The sequence below is a fragment of the Mus pahari genome, chromosome 5 (genome assembly GCF_900095145.1).
Source record: "Mus pahari chromosome 5, PAHARI_EIJ_v1.1, whole genome shotgun sequence".
In the NCBI taxonomy this organism is placed as follows: domain Eukaryota; kingdom Metazoa; phylum Chordata; class Mammalia; order Rodentia; family Muridae; genus Mus; species Mus pahari.
The window spans coordinates 32,739,202-32,758,794 of record NC_034594.1 but is presented as its reverse complement, the minus strand read 5'-3'; the positions used below and the strand labels follow the sequence as shown (position 1 = coordinate 32,758,794).

At 40.2% G+C, this 19,593-nt stretch overlaps 1 protein-coding gene across 4 annotated transcripts in view; it reads left to right on the top strand.

Moving 5' to 3' along the window:
• Positions 1-19,593, top strand: part of Pms1 (PMS1 homolog 1, mismatch repair system component) — a 110,033-nt gene that overhangs the window by 38,613 nt on the left and 51,827 nt on the right. For 2 of the 4 annotated variants that reach the window (XM_029539404.1, XM_029539403.1), the window contains exons 2-3: positions 1,813-1,920; positions 7,288-7,451. In XM_029539404.1, coding sequence (XP_029395264.1) covers positions 1,899-1,920; positions 7,288-7,451 — 186 coding nt within the window. In that variant the 5' untranslated portion in view covers positions 1,813-1,898. Of the gene's footprint in view, positions 1-1,812; positions 1,921-7,287; positions 7,452-19,593 lie in introns of those variants that run through there. The other 2 variants (XM_021198758.2, XM_029539405.1) reach the window with 2 other exon arrangements.

Sequence of the window (19,593 nt, the reverse complement as noted above, 5' to 3'; positions counted from 1 at the left end):
CAAGCCCTAAACTATTCCTTAAGTATCTCTTTCATATCACTAATCCTTATTTAATTATCACATTAGCTTTTAAGATTCGTTGTCTACCAAATTTATTTTTCTTTTAAAAATACTTATTTTGTTTGAGAATTCNTAATGAATACTTATATATTTGTGGTGGTATAGTGGGCTAGGCAATCCATATTAATCATTCGCTAAGAAAATAAACTCTAGACTACCCAGGGATGGTATAGTGCGTTAGACCCTCCTACATCAATCATTCATTAAGCAAATACACTACAGACTTTCCTATAAGCAGTCTAATAGAGGCATTTTCTTAATATGTTTTCCCCTCTCCGTCTATCAAAGAAAAACAAAATTTAAAGGTCAAACAGACAAATAGCTAATAAGACAACAAAACAAATAAGCATGAAAAAAAATTTTTTTTGTTTGTTTGTTTTTTTCTAGACAGGGTTTCTCTGTGTAGCTCTGGCTGTCCTGGAACTCATTCTGTAGACCAGGCTGGCCTCGAACTCAGAAATTCCCCTGCCTCTGCCTCCTAAGTGCTGGGATTAAAGGCATGCACCACCACTGCCTGCACCCCCCCCCAAAAAATTGTTATCAAATCTGTTTTGTGTTTGACAATTATTCAAGGGAAAAGGCCAGTCCTGGAATGCAGGTGATATTCTACGGGAGAAGACTGATTTTCCCATTCCCAGGAGATATCAATTGCAAATAGCTTCTTCGTTAGCAATGGGACTTTGTGTTCACTTTCCCATGTCCATGCTGGAAACTGGTCTAGTTTTAACCTGTATATAGTCTCTGTGTATCAGCCCTGTTGAGTCTGGAAGACACCATCTCCTTAAAGTCATCTACCACCCCTGTCTTTTAAATCTTTCCACCCTTTCTTCTGCACACATGCCTGAGTCTTCAGGGAGAGGGGTTTGATAAAGACACACATTTAACAGTGAGCAGTCCAAAGTCTCACTCACTTGACATTGTCCAGTTGTAGTCTGTTAATTATCATTCACTTAAGAAGAAACTTCTCTAATGAGGGTTGATCTATAGTATAACAGTAAGTCATCAGGAGTCACCTTGCTGTGGGTAGATTGTAGGCTTAGATTGTTCAAACCCTACTTTTAATAAGTGTTCTTGAATGCTTTAACACTCCTTTTATCCCACCAGCCTTCACAGGTAGTGGAAGGAAAAGGGTAATACAGCAAAGGAGGATGTGACCCTGTTTAGAAAGACTTCTTAGAGAAAATCCACTCTGTATTATCAGGATATCCGCAGCTCACTTCACAGGAAATCAACTGTGGCAGCTCAGTCCACTCCCAAATTCCATTCACATAACAGCAATGGCAGGTCAGTCCAGAAGAAACCGCAAGGATCTGCCAATAGGAAGTGGCAAGAAGCCGCTGGAACACCACCAGTTTTTTGGTGCATTTCTATCTATAAAGCCATTGTACTGGTTAGTTTTGTGTCATCTTGACACAGCTGGAGTTACCACAGAGAAAGGAGCTTCAGTTGAGGAAATGCCTCCAGGAGATACAGCTGTAANGCATTTTCTCAATTAGTGATCAAGGCGGGAGGTCCCTTGTGGGTGGTGCCATCTCTGGGCTGGTAGTCTTGGTTCTATAAGAGAGCAGGCTGAGCAAGCCAGGGGAAGCAAGNCAGTAAAGAACATCCCTCCATGGCTGTTGCATCAGCTCCTGCTTTCTGACCTGCTTGAGTTCCAGTCCTGCATCCTTTGGTGATCAACAGCAGTATGGAAATGTAAGCTGAATAAACCCTTTCCTCTCCAACTTGCTTCTTGGTCATGATGTTGTGCAGGAATAGAAACCCTGACTAAGACAGCCATGTCAACGATGACCAACAAAGAATGATACGGTGAGAACCAGCATCCACAAAGCCCAATAATGACCATCAAAGACTGGCAAGGTATGCCAATACCATTCTGTGCTATCTACTGTCCATTGGGCTACATTTATATCCTTTTAAACATCATATCTTCTCTCAAGCATCCACTCTAGCAAAACATCACACGCCCCTTTTCCAGGCTGCCTCCAGAGAAACACAAGTGTCTGTTTTTAGCAAAACATCCTCCCACGTGTCTGCCTCAGCAAAAACATCCCATAAGGAAGGCAGTTTCCAGAAACAAATCACATATCACAAAGTAGATCTTCAAAGAAACCAGGAATTTCCACTTCATATCCCCCTTTCTGCTTAAAAAATGACTTTTTCTCTAACATCAATTTACACACAATAGAAACAATTATAAGAACCATAGAACTAGTACTTTACATCACACTTTAAACAAGCAGCTTATATACAATATAGTCAAACAATAGTCTAACAAAAAACCCTTAAATTTCTGTCAGCATACAATAATTAAGGAAAATAACCTTAAATTTCTGCCAGTATACAACAATTAAGCAAAACAACCTTAAATTTCTGTCAATATACAATAGTTAAAACAATCTACCACCCCAGATAATAACAACCAAAACATCAAGTAACTAAAACCGCCCATCCCAANTTAAGAGATTGAGATGGTCTTATATTAGNTTCCTGCTGAATTGGGGTGAAGAATTCCTGTTTTGGGGCCCAAGAGTGGAAATGGTTAGTTTTTCAAAAGCTAGCTGTAGCATTTTTTTTTTTTTTCCAGTTTCTGCATTATCTAGTCTCAGTGTTGTCTGTCCAATCTCTGTCTGATTGATTGCTTGGGCTAGCCCTTTTGAAGTTGATTTGCAGCAAATTTTTGAAAAATCAGAACTGAGACAAGTCTGCGAGAGTGAATCACCGGGGCTGTTTGCTTGTGAAAACATTCATCTCTCAGCTGAAAAGACGTTTTCCATGGTCAGATCTAGTCTTTGGAAGTTTTGTTGGCAACCATATTGTTTTTCATTCCCTGTACATACATAAGCATAACCACNTTCCCATCTTAACAGTATTATTCAGTCTGTCCCTGGGGGCGTTTACTATTCTGTTTGTTTAATAAGCATCTCTTTTAAGGTATAATTGGCTCTTTCTATAACTGCTTGTCTTGTGGGATTGTGTGGTATACNAGTAACATGCTTTATATTGTAATATGCAAAGAATTATTATTATTAATTCCAATAAATGTGTAATTATGCACTTACCTTTTTTTGGAACTTAGAGCAGTTGCCCATTGAAACCCTGAGTACATGTCAATTGAATGGTACCTTTGCTTTAAAAATTCTGCAAGATGGAAAACATCCATCTGCCAGATGTCATTTCTTTTGGTACCCCTAGGGTTATTACCACCAGGTAATGGAGTTTTGGTTGTATAGGGGACACATAGGACTTTTTTAAAATTATTATTTATTTGGCTTGTTGCAAAGTGAAGGAAATTTTTTTCTTTAAACCTTTCCCATTAACACGATATTTCTCATGAAGTTTTGAGGCTTGTAACACATTTCCTAATAGTAATAGGCTCCTCATTTCCTTGAGGTGATCATCCAGGCAAATCTGTATCAGACTGTATTTCTACTTCTGATGGCTTATTACAATTGTAAAGTANCAAAATTAATTCTGAGTGATCAGGTACAAACTCAGGAGTCTCCATATGTAAAACAACTCTTTCTACATATAAAGGCTCTTGATATGTTGGCAGTAGCCCCTTTTATAAATTTGGAAGCTCACTCCCTATGATGTCCTGCATTTGGATAATGGGCACAGCTTGTAATAGTTCTTGATCACCTATATTAATACCTTCTGCAGGAGCATTGACCATATCACCCCTGATTTCCTCATTTGCTTTCCCTGGAATTGAAGGAATATTGATTGAGTACCCCATTTTTGTAAAAGATCCCTTCCCCTTAAGTTTATGGGTAAGTCAGCCATATAAGNTCTCAACTTCCCTGTTTGCCCTTCTGGTCCCACACAGGAAATCCATCAGACAGTTTGTCTTATCCATGTGAAAACCTTCTGAAGTGTCCAATCTAGATTCCAAGACTTTTGGGAAAGTACACTAACATCAGCTCCTGTATCCACCAAACCTTCTATGTCAACACATGCATTTGTATCATTAATTGTGTCTGTGATCATTAACCACTGTTTGCCAGAACACCCGATTTCCAGTACTTCCGAAAGCCCCTATCATTTCTATCGGTGCAGCCTTGTCCTTGCTGTAAGGAAACACCAACAGTTGAGCATTGTGGACGTTGTACATCGTGGTGCGCACTAGGCTCCGCACCACGATGTACAACGTCCACAAGCAGCTTCCCAGGATTGTTCTCACTGTCCCTGAGGGTAAAGGACCATAAACACCAGAGGTTAATTTGTAATATTCAACTCTTGGGAAGAATGCAAAAGGGGTCTTCATAGCCTTTGTGTTAATTACCATCTGCTGTAAGAAGAAACTTCTCTAGTGAGGGTTGAGGGATGCACTGATCTATAGTATAACAAAAAAAATCATTAGGAGTCACCTTCTTGCTGTGTCCTTGCAGCAGAACAATAAGGATAGATTTTCCATTAAGGCCCATGGCTTGTTCAGTCTCATATTGTTAGCTTTATTAGCAGTGGGAGGTATGGGTTCAATCTCATAGAGTGATCCTTCAGTTCATTTTTAAAAAGTTGTTGGCTATTCCCATAACATTGGTACCACCAGCATATCTTACAAGCCTGTCTCTGTTGTGGGTCAAAGGTTTTTGTAGCTGCATAATATTGATGATTATTTTTCTCCTCTGGTAGTATGCAAAATATTTTAAAACACTAGTCAGTAGATGTAAGCTGCTGGTTTGGCAACAGTTCTATTTCTCCATGTTTAGTGGCATAATTAAGTGGGTCTTCAGCACTAGGATTTTACTGTCAGTTGTGGAAGTTAACCAGTAGCCTTGGCAGTGTTTTGAGGAAGGGCTATAGGACTCCTTTGGACAAGGACTTAAGATTTTGGTAGTCCCATTTGTGAGAGTTTATGGGTGAATCTTGTGACATTGCTAGGAGAAAAAGTCTCATGGCATACTCCCTGACCCTCCTGCATAATGTCCCCTGAACCTTCCCTGAGTATGGAAGTGCTTTGTAGATGTACTCACTGGGACTGGACTCCATAACTCTTTATTTTGATTGGTGGTTATATTTTTCTGTAATGGTCTTTTTCTCGTGAAAAGTGAAGTTTCCTTGATGAGGGGTGAGTTCTACACTTATCTCTGGGTATAAGGACAAATATTTAGTATATAATAAGAGATCATGCTGGTTTAGTTCAATGGCGGTTGTCCATGACTTCATTAGCCCTGGGTAGTTGCTTTGGTCTCTAATACCAGGCATGGTCTCCATCATTTTGAGAATGTTTTAAGTTCAACTAGAGAGCTTTAGTTATTGTCAAGGTACTGTACCCTTAGGGTTATTGTGCCATATTAGTTGTTGTGGTTCAAAGGTTTCATAGCTGGGTAGGACTATTGGTTGTTTACCTCTTTTTCAAGCTTTCAGGGCTCTTTCTGGTACCAGGAAAGTTAATCCCCAGTGAAGAGGCATTTAGGTCAGTTCTATCAGCTTATCTCTGATGGGACCTCATTGTGGGTGATATTATAGTAGCAGTACACATGCAACTGGGAGGGATGACAGAATAACCAAGGACTCACAAGAACTTTAGATCCTGTTGAGAGCAGTTCACTAGCAACATAAGACCTCCCACTAGTCCCACCGCTTAGTATTGCTGCATTAAGGACCAAACTTCTGACACATGAAGGTGAAGGGAGCAAGCCTTATCAAACATATCCTAGCCTCATTTAATGTTTCATTTTGAGACAGGATCGGAACAAGTTACCCAAGCTAGCCTTGAATTCACTGTATGGAGTAGAAGTCTTCAATGATGATCCTTCTGCCCCAGTCTCTCAGGTAGCTAGGATTGCACCAGGCCTAGCTTATCCTCACTTGATCCTAAAGAAATACAACCAAGGCTAAAAACTTCATATAACGGAGTCTAAAGAATAGCAGTCAGGAACAATCAGTTTAGATGTCTGCTTCCTGCCCAGCACTTGCATTCTTCTCTGGCTTCTCTTGTTTTGATACCATGATAATAAGTTCCTCACCAACACCAAACCATTTATGGTTGAATCTCCTGAACTGTGAACTGAATTCATCTCCTCATTTAAGTGGCCCAGGCTCAGGATTGTTTGTTGTTTAATTTTAGATGTATTTATTTTATATGCATTAAGTGTTTAGTTTGCATGTATGTAAGTGTACCACATGTGTGCCTAGCATGGAGAAGGTAAGAAAAGGGCACCAGATGTATTTATTTTATGTGCACTAAGTGTTTAGTTTGCATGTATGTAAGTGTACCACATGTGTGCCTAGTATGGAGGAGGTAAGAAAAGGGTTCTCCTGGATCTAGAGTTACAGACAGCTTGTAAGTCTGGGTCCTCTGCAGGAGCAACGATTGCTCTTAACTGCTGAGACATTCTCTAGCTCCTTGTTTTTTGTTTGTTTGCTTGCTTGTTTTTTGCTTTCTTTTTGGTTTTGTTTTTTTGCAACAAAAAACAAGTGAATACAGAAAGCTAGCACTGCTGAATAAGGTCCATATTGATGCTGTACTTGAAAATGCAAAAGTGGCTGTGCAATTAGAGGTGGGTGGAGAATGGAAGAGTTTGGATCTAAAATACTGTAACCGGAGCGTGTGGTTCTAGGGACAGCGCAGCAGGTGAGGAAGCATGGCACTAGACAGAAATAAGGATCTGCCTGAAAATTGCAATGGCAATGCCCTTGCTATGTTTATGCAGTAACAATACATTTGCTATCGTGCTGTAAAGAATGCAGTATGCAGTGTCTANGGAAGAACAATACCTTGCTACACTACTGTGAAGAGCTCACATACCCTGTTGGTAGTTAGAACTTTTTGAAAAGTCAAAATTAAGAATTATGGACTAGTCTTTTGCGACAGAAGAAATTTCTAACAAATCAACATCAAAAAGAGAATAATTTGGAAAACCTGTTCTTTATAGTGGTGTGGCATGCCTAAAGTTATTGTATATGCTGTGTAGTCTTATATCACCTATATATTATACTCTAAATGTAGACTAACCTACATCTCCACATGGTTTGATTGTCCTCAGACTTAAGATTGCACTCTAGTAAACCTGTGTTTCTCTACACCATTAAAAATAAAATCACTCTTGTTTACTCAGTGGGCCCTGAGTAGCAGAGTCTAATGGGGCATAAGAGTCATTACAGAGATGACCCTTTGGACCTCTATACTTGGAGGGAGATTGGTCTTTACGGTAGAAAAGGTTGATTACTGATTATATGTGCAGTTTCTTCCATATCTAAAATGCTTTTATCTGCCAACAGGTACAACTGTAACTGCTCTAAAGTTGTTTAAGAATCTACCTGTAAGAAAACAATTTTACTCAACAGCTAAAAAGTGTAAAGATGAACTAAAAAATGTACAGGATCTTCTCATAAGCTACGGTGTCCTGAAACCTGACATAAGGATTATTTTTGTACATAATAAGGTGAGCATTATTATATTTTGTAAGAAAATTTTGTAGCACTATAATGAAGAGATGGTGTAGTCTATATTAATGCATGCCATGGAGTGGACATTTAGCATATTCCACAGTTGTACTTCATTTGTTGAAAGTCTAACCCCCTAGTAGGAAACGGTTCCTATGGAAGTGATTAGGCCACGAGGAACCCTCATAAGTGGGCTATGTGAAAGGAACCAGAAGAGCTGCTTCTGTCTTCTGTCACCTGAGGATGGGGAAAAGAAACCAACAGTTGGCCTTCATCAGAAGCCAAACCTGTTATAACCTTCATCTTGGCTTTTCCAACTCCCCTAACTGAAAAATAACTGTGCAGTTTGTGGTATTATTTTTTTAACCAACTCCAGGACAATATATATATATATATATATATATATATTTCTTTCTTCCCTAAGAAGTTTGGTCTACAATTTTGTCTTTAGTATATAAGGAGCACTGAAGACCTATGGGAAGTCTACTAGAACCTTACACTTTATAATACCTGCCATCAGTGATTCCCAGAGACTTTCATCCAGGAACAGCTCTGGAGTGTGTCCCTTAGGCAGGTGAAGATGCATAGTACTTTTTCCCCATTTGAGACCCAGAGTTGCTTAAGACTTCTAAAGGCCACTCCAGCTCATTTCTTGTGTAATGAACCTTGGGGGAAAACAAAGGTTTTATTATATCTTTTTTAGACATTGATTTTTTCCTTGATTCCACATAAGCCCATTGAAATAATCAATGGATGGAGAGCAGATTCACACAGGAGTAGATGGGAAATGGGGAATTAACCTTCAGTGATACCAGAATCCATGGATACCAGGTGTTTGAGTCTGCTGATCTCCTCACAGAACATGCGAATGAATTGATGTACCAGTTTGCAGTTGTCCTCCAAACTGAACTCAGAGAAGTTTAATGTGTTCTTTAGTTTTACAGCACGTAAAGGGTTGAGATTGGATTGGAAACTGGCATACCCTGGAGTACAGGTTGTTTGCTTGACTGAGGTCTCTTCCCACTTCGCACTGTGTTGTCCTCTCCATACTTTAGAATGTTTGCAGTAACTGAAGGAAACAGTATTATCTGAATGTATATGAGGAACTTAAAGCTCAGAGTGACAAAAGAATTCATCTTTTTAGGTATACAAATTTATTCTATAATTGCATATCAACTTTTATTAACCATTTTATTTACATTTCAAATGATATCCCCCTTCCCACTTACTTCTCCAACGCTCCCCCCATCCCTTTCTCCTTCTCCCCCTCCCCTTTGCTTTTGATTTCTGCCTCACCCCTCCAGCATTCCCATGCACTGGGGCATCAAGCCTTCTTCCCCTCCCATTGATGTCAGATAAGGTCATCCAGTGCTACATAATATGTATCTGGAGTCATGGCTCCTTCCATGTATACTCTTTGGTTGGTGGTTTAGTCTCCGGGAGCTCTGGGTGGTCCAGTTAGTTGTTATTGTTCTTCCAGTGGGGTTACAGTTCCCTTCACCTCCTTTAGTCTTTTCCTTAGCTCTTCCACTGGGGTCCCTGGGCTCAGTCCTATGGTTGGCTGTGAACATCTCCATCTGTATTGGTCAGGTGGTGGTAGAACTTCTCAGGAAACAGCTATGTCAGCAAGTGCTTCTTGGCAGCAGTATTAGTGTGGGGGTTTGGTGCCTGCAGATCGGATGAACCCTTAGGTCGGGTGGTCTCTGGATGGCCTTTCCTTCAGTGTCTGTTCCATTTTTTGTCCCTGTCTTTCCTTTGGACAGGAACATTTCTGAGTTAAAAATTTTGAGATGCTTGGGTGGCCCCGTCCCTCTACTGGGGACCAAGCCCTTCTTGTGGAGGTGATCTCTGCAGGTTGTATCTCCCCCTCTGTTGAGTATTTCGGCTCAAGTCATCACCATCGAGTCCTGGGAGCCTCTTGCTTCCCTGGAGTCTGGGACTTTCTAGTGGCCACTCCCAGTTTCCCATGCTACACTGCTACATGTTTCTACTGTGTTTCCTGACCCTTCGTACTTCTCTCCTGTCCCTTCCAATACCTGTTCTGCCCCTGGTTTTTTTCCCCTCTCCCTCCTCTCTTCCTCCAGGACCCTCCCTCCCTCTGCCTCCTGTGATTATTTTGTTCCCCCTTCTATGTAGCATTGAAACATCTAATCTTTGGTCTTCCTTCTTCTTAAGCTCCATATGGTTTGTGGGATGTATTGTGGGTATTCTGAGCTTTGCAGCTAATATCCACCTATCAGTGAGTACATACCATGTGTGTTCCTTTGTGTCTGAGTTACCTTATAGAGGATGATATTTTCTAGTTCCATCCATTTGCCTTCGAATCTCATGAAGTCATTGTTTTTAATAGCTGAGTAGTAGTCCGTTGTGTAATTATATCACATTTTCTTTATCCATTCTCCTGTCAGGGGGCATCTGGGTTGTTTCCAGCTTCTGGCTATTATAAATAAGGCTTTTATGAACATAGTGGAGCATCTGGCCTTGTTATATGTTAGAGCATTTTTTGGTTATATATCCAGTAGTGGTATAGCTAGATCTTCACATAGAACTATTTTCAATTTTCTAAGGAACCACCACATTGATTTCCAAAGTGGTTTTACCAGCTTGCAGTCCCACCAGAAATGGAGGAATGTTCCTCTTTCTCCCCATTCTCACTAGCATCTGCTGTCACTTGAGTTTTTTGATCTTAGCCATTCTGATTGGTGTGAAGTGGAATTTCAGGGTCGTTTTGATTTACATTTCCCTGATGACTAAGGATGTTGAACATTTCTTTAAGTGCTTCTCAGCCATTCAAGATTCTTCAGTTGAGAATTCTCTGTTTAGCTCTGTACCCCAGTTTTTAATAGGGTTATTTGGTTCTCTGGTATCCAATTTCTTGAATTCTTTGTATATTTTATATATTAACCCTCTATCGGATGTAGGGTTGGTAAAGATCTTTTCCCAATCTGTGGGTTGCCATTTTGTCCTCTTGACAGTGTCCTTTGCCTTATAGAAGCTTTTCAATTTTATGAGGTTCCACTTGTCAATTGTTGATCTTAGAGCATGAGCCTTTAGTGTTCTGTTCAGGAAATTTTCCCCTGTGCCAATGTGTTCGAGGTTCTTTGCTACTTTCTCTTCTTTTAGATTCAGTGAGCATATCTGATTTTAAGTTCTAGCCAGAGCAATTAGGCAACAAAAGGAGATCAAAGGGATACAAATTGGAAAGGAAGAAGTCAACTATCACTATTTGCAGACAATATGATAGTATACATGAGCGACCCCAAGAATTCCACCAGAGAACTCCTACAGCTGATAAACAACTTCAGCAAAGTGGCTGGATATAAAATTATCTCAAACAAATCAGTAGCCTTCCTCTACTCGAAGGATAAATGGGCTGAGAGAGAAATTAGGGAAACAACACCCTTCATAATAGTCACAAATAATATAAAATACCTTGGTGTGACTTTAATCAATCAAGTGAAAGATCTGTATGACAAGAACATTAAGTCTCTGAAGAAAGAAATTGAAGAAGATCTCAAAAGATGGAATGATCTCCCATGCTCATGGATCAGCTGAACTAATATTGTAAAAATAGCCATTTTACCAAATCAATCTACAGATTTTCATTGCAATCCCCATTAAAATTCCAACTCAGGTCTTCACAGAGATAGAAAATAATTCTCAAATATATCTGGAATAAGAAAAACCCAGGATAGCAAAACCATTCTCCACAATAAAAGAACTTCTGGTGGAATCACCATGCCTGACCTCAAATTGTACTACAGAAAAATAGTGATAAAAACTGCATGGTATTGGTACAGTGACAGACAGGTAGATAAATGGAATAGAATTGAAGACCCAGAAATAAACCCACACACCTATGATCACTTGATCTTTTACAGAGGAGCTAAAATCATTCAGTAGAAAAAAGACAGCATTTTCAACAAATGGCACCTGGTTCAACTGGTGGTTGTCATGTAGAAGTATGCAGATTGGTCCATTCTTGTACAAATCTCAAGTTCAAGTGAATAAAGAAATTCTTTCTTATGTTTTAGTGAATTGCTATGTTTAACCATAACATTAACAAATTATTTCTTTTATTATATTTAGTATACTTTAATACATACTATAATACAATATAATTTTATTTCTTCCCTGAGCTCCCTATAAATCCCTCCTTATATTCCTTTTTTGTCTTTGTATGGCTTCACCTCTTTTTCATTAATTTTTACATATATATATGTATCTACGTATATATTCTTAAATACATTTGCTTGTGTTCAGTTTTTACTAACTTGTCAGAATAATCTTTATTTTCATGCCATGTGAAATGTATATGATAAAAATCTTTAGTCATCTTAAAAAAGAAAAAATTAAGAAGTGTCAGCCACCTGTTCCTGCTGGCAGAGAGCTCTACCAGATGATACCTTGAGACCCTTCCAGCTCTGCTGTGCTGAGGCGCCTCAGGTTGTTGATGGACTGGCTCATCCTGCTAAAATAACCATGTGACCTCTGGATCCAGAGGACATTTAGTAATTAGAAGTTAAATGTCTCCAAGTTAAGAAAAGAGCAAGGTCAAAAGGAACGTAATCAGTAAGGGGAGACTGATTAAAAACAAGAAAGGAAGAGAAATATTACACATTCATTACAAAAGCATGACTACAAGTAAAGATAATTAGAAAATAAAGGAGAGATAAAAGAGGATAGTGAAAGTGAGAATAACAAAACAATTTGATAGTATGAAGAGTTCTTACTCATTTAGAATTAGGTATATGTCTTATGAGTTTTCAGGTTTATGTTATTTTCTTAACCAATGTCGGATTATCTGAATACACATTTTTTTTTTTTTTCCTGAGAAGGGAAAGAAGTATTTTTTGTAGTGTGCTATATTTTATTATGGGGAGACGGAGAGCACAGCATCTGTAGCAAATTCAAGTTCTTCAACCATTTCAGGGTAGTTCAGATTCTAGCCAGTGTGTTGAGAATGTTCTACCATGAACATTTTAGGTAATTACCTCAAATCTAATAGTAAAATTGTCATGACATTGACATTTTATCTAAATCTGCACACTAAGCTTTGCTCTGCTCTCAGCTGTTCTTTTATACATGCTCACTTTCATCACTCTGTGTTTCTGTGAAGAATTTTTGTCTTTGTCTAAAACTTAAGTATAATGATACTGATAAATTTACTGTTTCTGCATTAGAAGCAAACAATCGTATTGCACATAATATGAGAAGTTCCCTTGCTATTTTGATAACTTGGATTAGCTGGTGTTCCCTCTTTTTATGAAGGTTTAACCTGCCAAGACATTCTTTGAATACTGATAATGTTGATGTTCTTGCCAGCATGGTTATGTTAGAAAGAAGTATTTTTCTTCTTTCATCACCGTGTTCCTTGAAAGCATATTGAATAATGAGATAGCCAAAGTAGATTCAGCGAATTTATTTAAAGTGAGAGGAGTGCTTCAGTTTTCGGTTTAGTTAAAAGGACTAAGTACCTGTGCTGCCCTGCTCTATGAGGTTTTGCATATACATTAGTAAAAAAGGCTATTGTAGTCTGATAACATTGTAATTACTGATTATTGCATATGAACCAAAATAATTTTGAAGCTTCCTAGTTTATATTATGATTTCTAGTGAGGGCTACTCAGGGCTAGGGTTAGGACAATTTGTGAATGCTTTCTTTTTTCCCCTATTGTTGCTTTTATTTTTTTTTTAATTCTTCTCTCATACTATATATCACAATAGTAGCCTTCCCACCTTCTAGACACCTCCCATATCCCCTTGCCTACAGATCCACTGATCCTCCAGTTCCCTTCAGAAAGCAGCAACCCTCCCAGAGATACCATTCAAACATGGAATAGCAAGATTCAATAAAACGAAACACAGACTCTCATATTTAGGTCAGATGAGCAACCCAGTAATAGGAAGGGGGTCCCATGAGCAAGCTAGAGTCAGAGACACCCCAACTCACACTATTAGGAATCCCACAGAAACGCCAAGCTAAACAACCAGAGCATGTTTGCATATGGCCTAGCAGACTTACGCAGGTTCCATACTTGCCACTTCAGCGTCTGTGATCGCTATTGAACCCTGCTTAGTTGATTCTGTGGGCCTTGTTCTCCTGGTGTTCTTGAGCCCTCTGGCTCCTAAATCCTTGTTCCCCCTCTTTTCTTGGATTCTTTGTGGTCTTCCAAATGTTTAGCTGTGGGTATCTGAATGTGCTCCAATCAGGTGCTGGAGGGAACCTCTCTGATGATGATTGGGCTAGGCACCAATCAATGAGGACCGCAAAATCAATCCTTCCTTCCTTCCTTCCTTCCTTCCTTCCTTCCTTCCTTCCTTCCTTCCTTCCTTCCTTCCTCTTCCTCTTTCTCTTCTTTTTTTTTTTTTTTTTTTTTTTTTTTTTTTTTTTTTAGTTTTTCGACTCTTCTCCGTCTTCTTCTTTGTCATCGTTCTTGTCGTCGTCGTCGTCGTCGTCGTCGTCGTTGTCGTCGCCGCCGCCGTCGTCATCGTCATCATCATCGTCATCATCATTGTCATCTGTTCTGTTAGATTCCTGGTCCTCCAGGCAGTATCTGGCATGGGTTCCCTCTCATGGCTTGGGCTTCCTTAGATAAGCCATTGGTTGGCCTCATCCCACAAGCTCTGAGCCAACATTGCCCTAATCACAGTTTGCAGTCAGGACAGATTGTAGGTCATAGATTTTGTGACTGGCTTGCTGTCCAAGTCCCACCACTGGGAGCCTGCTCTGGTTATAGAAGATGGCCAGTTTAGACTTCATATTCTCCATTACTAGGAGTCTTTACTAGGGTCACCCTCATAGGTTCCAGGAAGTTTCTACTGTATTAGATTTCTACATTGCCTCCTAAATGTCCACTTATCCCAATTTTTCTCACTCTCTATCTCTCTCTCTCTCATCTGATCTCTCTGTTCCCATCCCCACCTGCCTCCAGTACACCTACAACATCTATTCTATTTTCCCTTCCCAAAGAGATCCATATGTCCTTCTAGATCCTTCTTTTTTATTTAGCTCCTCTGGGTCTATGGATTGTAGCATGATTATCAATTACTTAAACAGATAATGTTCATTTATACTTAAGCACATACCATGTTTGTTTTTCTGGGTCTGGGTTACATCACTTAGGCTAGTTGTTTCCTAGGTCCGTCCATTTCCCTGCAAGTTTCATGGTATCATTTTTTTTTCTCACAGCTGAGTAATACGCAATTATGTAAATATACCACATTTTAAAAAAAAACTGTCCTTTATTTGAAAGACATCTAACTTGTTTCCAGTTTCTGGCTATTATGAATAAAGCCATGGTGAACACAGTTGAGCAAATATCCTTGTGATAGGATGGAGAGTCTTTTGGGTATATGCCCAAGAGTAGTATAGCTGGATCTTGGAGTAGATCGATTCCCAATTTTTCGAGAAACCTCTATGTTGGTGTCTATAGTGGCTGTGGGGCAATGGACTATACACAGTCTGGTCTCCAGTGGAGCTGTGGTGTGGAACCCTGGTACCCTGTGGTGGTAATTCCCACTTACATGGGACAGTAGGCGTTCCCTCATGTCTCCTGGACTCCTGGCTCCCGTCGAAGTTACCATCTCCACAGCCCCCACAGGAGAAGCTGTGGCTAGTAGTCCCATAGACAATGTCCCAAGCTTCTGACCTTCAGGCTAGACTCCTCCCAGTTACCTAGCAACAGCAAGATAATACAAGCCCACTGTAAGAGGGGCTGCTTGGCCCTGCCTCGCTCTCTCATTCTCTCTCCTCGATCTCTTTTACTTTCCTTACTCTCCCTCTTACTCTCTCCTCATCCTCTCCTCACTCTGTCTCTAACCTCTTATTCTCTCCCTCTTACTCTAGCCTTTCTTCTCTCTCTCTCCTTTTCCCTCTTCTCTCCTCTTGGCCATGGCCAGTCTGCCTCTCTCTTTTACCTTCTCTCTTTCCCCCTGCCTTTCTACAATAAAGCTCGAAAACCATAGACTGTCTCTGTTCATCAAGGCCCAATGCACCTGGAAGATGGAATAGGCTTTCTCCTAAGGAACCGTTTCTGATCTCCCGATCGAAGGCCTTCCTGTGCTCCAGCCATGGACCGGACTAAGGACTCTTGCCTGTGTGGGAACGTCTTTCCCTCTGCCCTCTCTCCCATATCCCTGGGGCCAAGGGTGTTGCCCCAGGGCCTCTGGTATCGGGGGCTGCCCCTTGTCCACCCCCCATCGAGTGGGGTCAGTGGCTTAGATGGCCCCCCTCCCTCGGGGCCCAGTGGAAAGTGTCTGACAGCCCTCCTGCGTCCACCAGCCCAGAGCACAGGAGCTCTGGTCAGACGTGGGCTTTCTCCCTCAATGCTTTCCCCCTACCCCCAGCAGCCCCACCAGTGGCTGTATAAATTTGAGTTCCCATAAGAAATGGAGCAGTGTACCCTTGCTTCACATGCTTGCCAGCATGAGCTGTCACTTGTGTTACTGATCTTAACCATTTTGACAGATATAAGATGGAATATCAAAGGGGTTTTAATTTGCATTTCCCCAATAGCTGAGAATGTTGAACATTTCTCTAAGTGTTTCTCAGCCATTTGAGATTCTGTTATTGAGAATTCTCTATTCCAGTCTGTCCCCCATTTTTAATTGGATTTTTTGGTTTGTTGATACCCAGTTTCTTGAGTTTTTATTTATTTTGGAAATAGCATGTGCAAGATATAGAATCAGTAAAAGTCTTTTCCCATTCTGCCATTTTGTTTCATTGATGGTGTCTTTTGGCTTTCAGAAGCTTTTCAGCTTCATGTGGTCTCATTTATTAATTGTTGATCTTAGTGCTTATGCTATTGGTGTTCATTCTGTTGAGGAAGTTTTTTCTGTGTCAATATGTTTAAGGCTATTCCCTACATTCTCTTCTATCAGGTTCAGTGTGTTTAGTTTTGTTCTGATGTCTTTGATCCACTTAGACTTAAGATTTGTACAGTTTGATAGAGAAGGATCTATTTGCATTTTTCTACATGTAGACATCAAGTTAGACCATCATTTGTTTGGGGGGTCTGCTTAAATTCAACATAACTCAAACATTAGGCCAATGTAGATGACAAAAATTTATTCTAATCAAACTGCTACTGATTCATCAAGGCTACAGAACAGAGTAGGGAGCTGAACTGTGACCCTCAAGGCACATTGTATTGCATATTTAAAGGATAAAAACAATAAATCAAGGGGGAGCAGGGTAAACTGTAGCATTATATTTTGACATGAAAGACTGAACAAGGGAGTTTCTCTCAGTCAGAATAGGAGTAGGCTCCTGGGCCTGGGAATGTGAACTTAGTTTGACTCTGCCAGCAAGATGGAGACGTTGTCCTTGAGATAGCTGGACTCAGACCACTGTCTCCTGAGATGTCTTGATTCAGACAACCGTTTTCTTACAACAGAAACTTTTCAGCTATTAGGAAGTCCTCAGCTCCTCTAGGGCCTAGGACTTTGAACTTAGTTTCTCCCTGTGATCAAGTGGAGTCTGAAAATGAAATGGTAGTACTTAGAATAAATTCCTCTTGCTTGTTCCCAACATGTTGAAGATGCTTTCTTTTGTCCAGTATGTGTTTCTGGCTACATTATAAAAAGTCAGATGTCCATAGGTATGTGGAATTACATCTAGGTCAACAATTCAATTCCATTGATCAACATGTCTTTTTATGACAATACCATTTGGGTTTTTTTGCTATAACTCTATAGAAGGTGTGTGTGTGTGTGTGTGTGTGTGTGTGTGTGTGTGTGTGTGTGTGTCCCTTTGATTTTTGCTAGTGTAAAATTATTATTTCCTGCATTTTCATGGGTACAGTTAACTTTTTTGGGGGATAGTTTTCTTTCTAGTGTCTTCTATAGATCTGGATTTATAGATAGATAATGTTTATGTTTGACTATATCGTGGAATATCTTGTTTTCTCCATCTATGGTGATTGAAAGTTTTGCTGGGTGTTGTAGTCTGACCTGGTATCAGTGGTTTCTTAGAGTTTGCAGGATATCTGTTGAGGGCCTTCTGGGTTTTAGAGTTTCAGTTGAGAAGTCAGATGTAATTCTGATAGGTCTGCCTTTATATGTTACTTTGCTTTTTTCCCTGCAACTATTAATATACTTCCTTTGTTCTGTATGTTTAGTGTTTTGATCACTATGTGGCAAGGGGACTTTCTTTTCTAGTCCAATCGATTTGGAGTTTTATGTGCTTCTTGTATCTTAGAAAAATTTTCTTCTATGATTTTCTTGAAAATATTTTCTGGGCCATTGATTTAGGATTCTTTCCTTTTACTATTCCTATAATTCTTAGATTTGGTCTTTTCTTCTGTCTCAGATTTCCTGAATGTTTTGTGTAAGGAATTTTTTTCAGGCTTAATACTTTCTTTAACCCATGTATGTTGTGGATTTGGTTTATTGCTTATATCATGTTAATTTGGTTCCCAAATAACACGAGAATTCACACATCTGCATGTAAGACAAAGTGGGTCCCTGCCCCCAGTTGGCTCTAGTTGGTGAATAAAGTTGTCAGCGGGCAATTTCGGGAAGGTAGACAGAGACAGGTCTTGAGGTTCCCAGTGAGGAGCATGGGAGAGAGAGGGGAGAAGGCAGAGCCACAATAGCAATGCCAGGGAAGTAGGAGAATCAGGCTTGAGAGCTGGAGAATCGAAATCATACAACCATGTAAGAGCCGGGGAAGAGTGGCCCCAAGAGCCACCCTACCTATCCACAATAGGATCTTGGGTAGCAAAGATAGAATATAGATTTTTTTTTTTAAAAAAGATTTATTTATTTATTATATGTAAGTACACTGTAGCTGTTTTCAGACACTCCAGAAGAGGGCGTCAGATCTCGTTACGGATGGTTGTGAGCCACCATGTGGTTGCTGGGATTTGAACTCCGGACCTTCGGAAGAGCAGTCGGGTGCTCTTACCCACTGAGCCATCTCACCAGCCCGGAATATAGATTTTAGTAAGTAGTAATTCAGGAGTATTGGAGGGGAGGCATTAACAGTGTGGAAGTTTGTGAGTGGGTATATATAGGAAAGGTAGGAAAGGATGAAAGACACACACACACACACACACACACACACACACACACACACACACACGTCAAATTCTTGGGATCTCTAATGTCTAGTATCATGTCCACTATGGATAGTAATAGCTATATATCTTCTTTCCTGATTGTTTGCCTTTAATTCCCTTGTCTTGCTTACTGCCTCAGCTGTACTTTGGAAACTGTACTACTTTGAAAATCACTAGTACTATTGAAAATGATTGGGAATACTGGACGTCCCTGTCTCATTACTGAATTCAGAGGGATTGATTCAATCTTTTTACTATTTCAGATGATGTTGGCTGTGGGTTTCTCATATATAGCTTTTTACTAAGCTGAAGTATGGCCCCTATGGTTCTCCATTCTTCAAAGACTTTTATCATAAGGGCATAATCATGAAATGCTTTTTCTGCATCTACTTAGACTATATGATTTGTATAATTAAGTTCACTAATGTGGCTTATTACATTACAGACTTGCATATATTTAACCATCCTTACATTCAGGTGGTTCAAGACAACATGGTGGACCAATTTTGAGATGCATGTCTGTATTCTGTTTGCAAGTATATTATATATATGTAGTATTTTATCTTCTCTTTTCTCTCTCTCTCTCTCTCTCTCTCTCTCTCTTTCTTTCTTTCTTTCTTTCTTATGTTCTTTATTTACAATTCAAATATTTTTCTCCTTTCCAGGTCTCCCCTTCTGAAGCCCCCTATCCCATCTCCCCTCCCCTGCCTCTATGAGTGTGTTCCCCCACCCACCCATTTCAGTCTTACCTCACTGGCATACCCCTATACTGGGGCATTGAAATCCCTCAGGCCCAAAGGCCTCTCCTCCCACGGATGCCCAAAAAGGCCATCTTTGCCACATATCGGCCGGAGCCACGGGTCCCTCCATGTGTGTCCATTGGTCGGTGGTCTCGTCCCCAGAAGCTCCAGGGGTCTGGCCAGTTGACCTCCATGGGGCTGCAAACCTCCTCAACTCCTCCAGTCCCTTCTCCAACTCCTCCATCGGAGACCCCTTGCTCAGTCCAATCCTGACTGGGAGCATCCACTCTGTATTTGTCAGGATCTGGAAGAGCCTCTCAGGAGACAGCCATATCAGG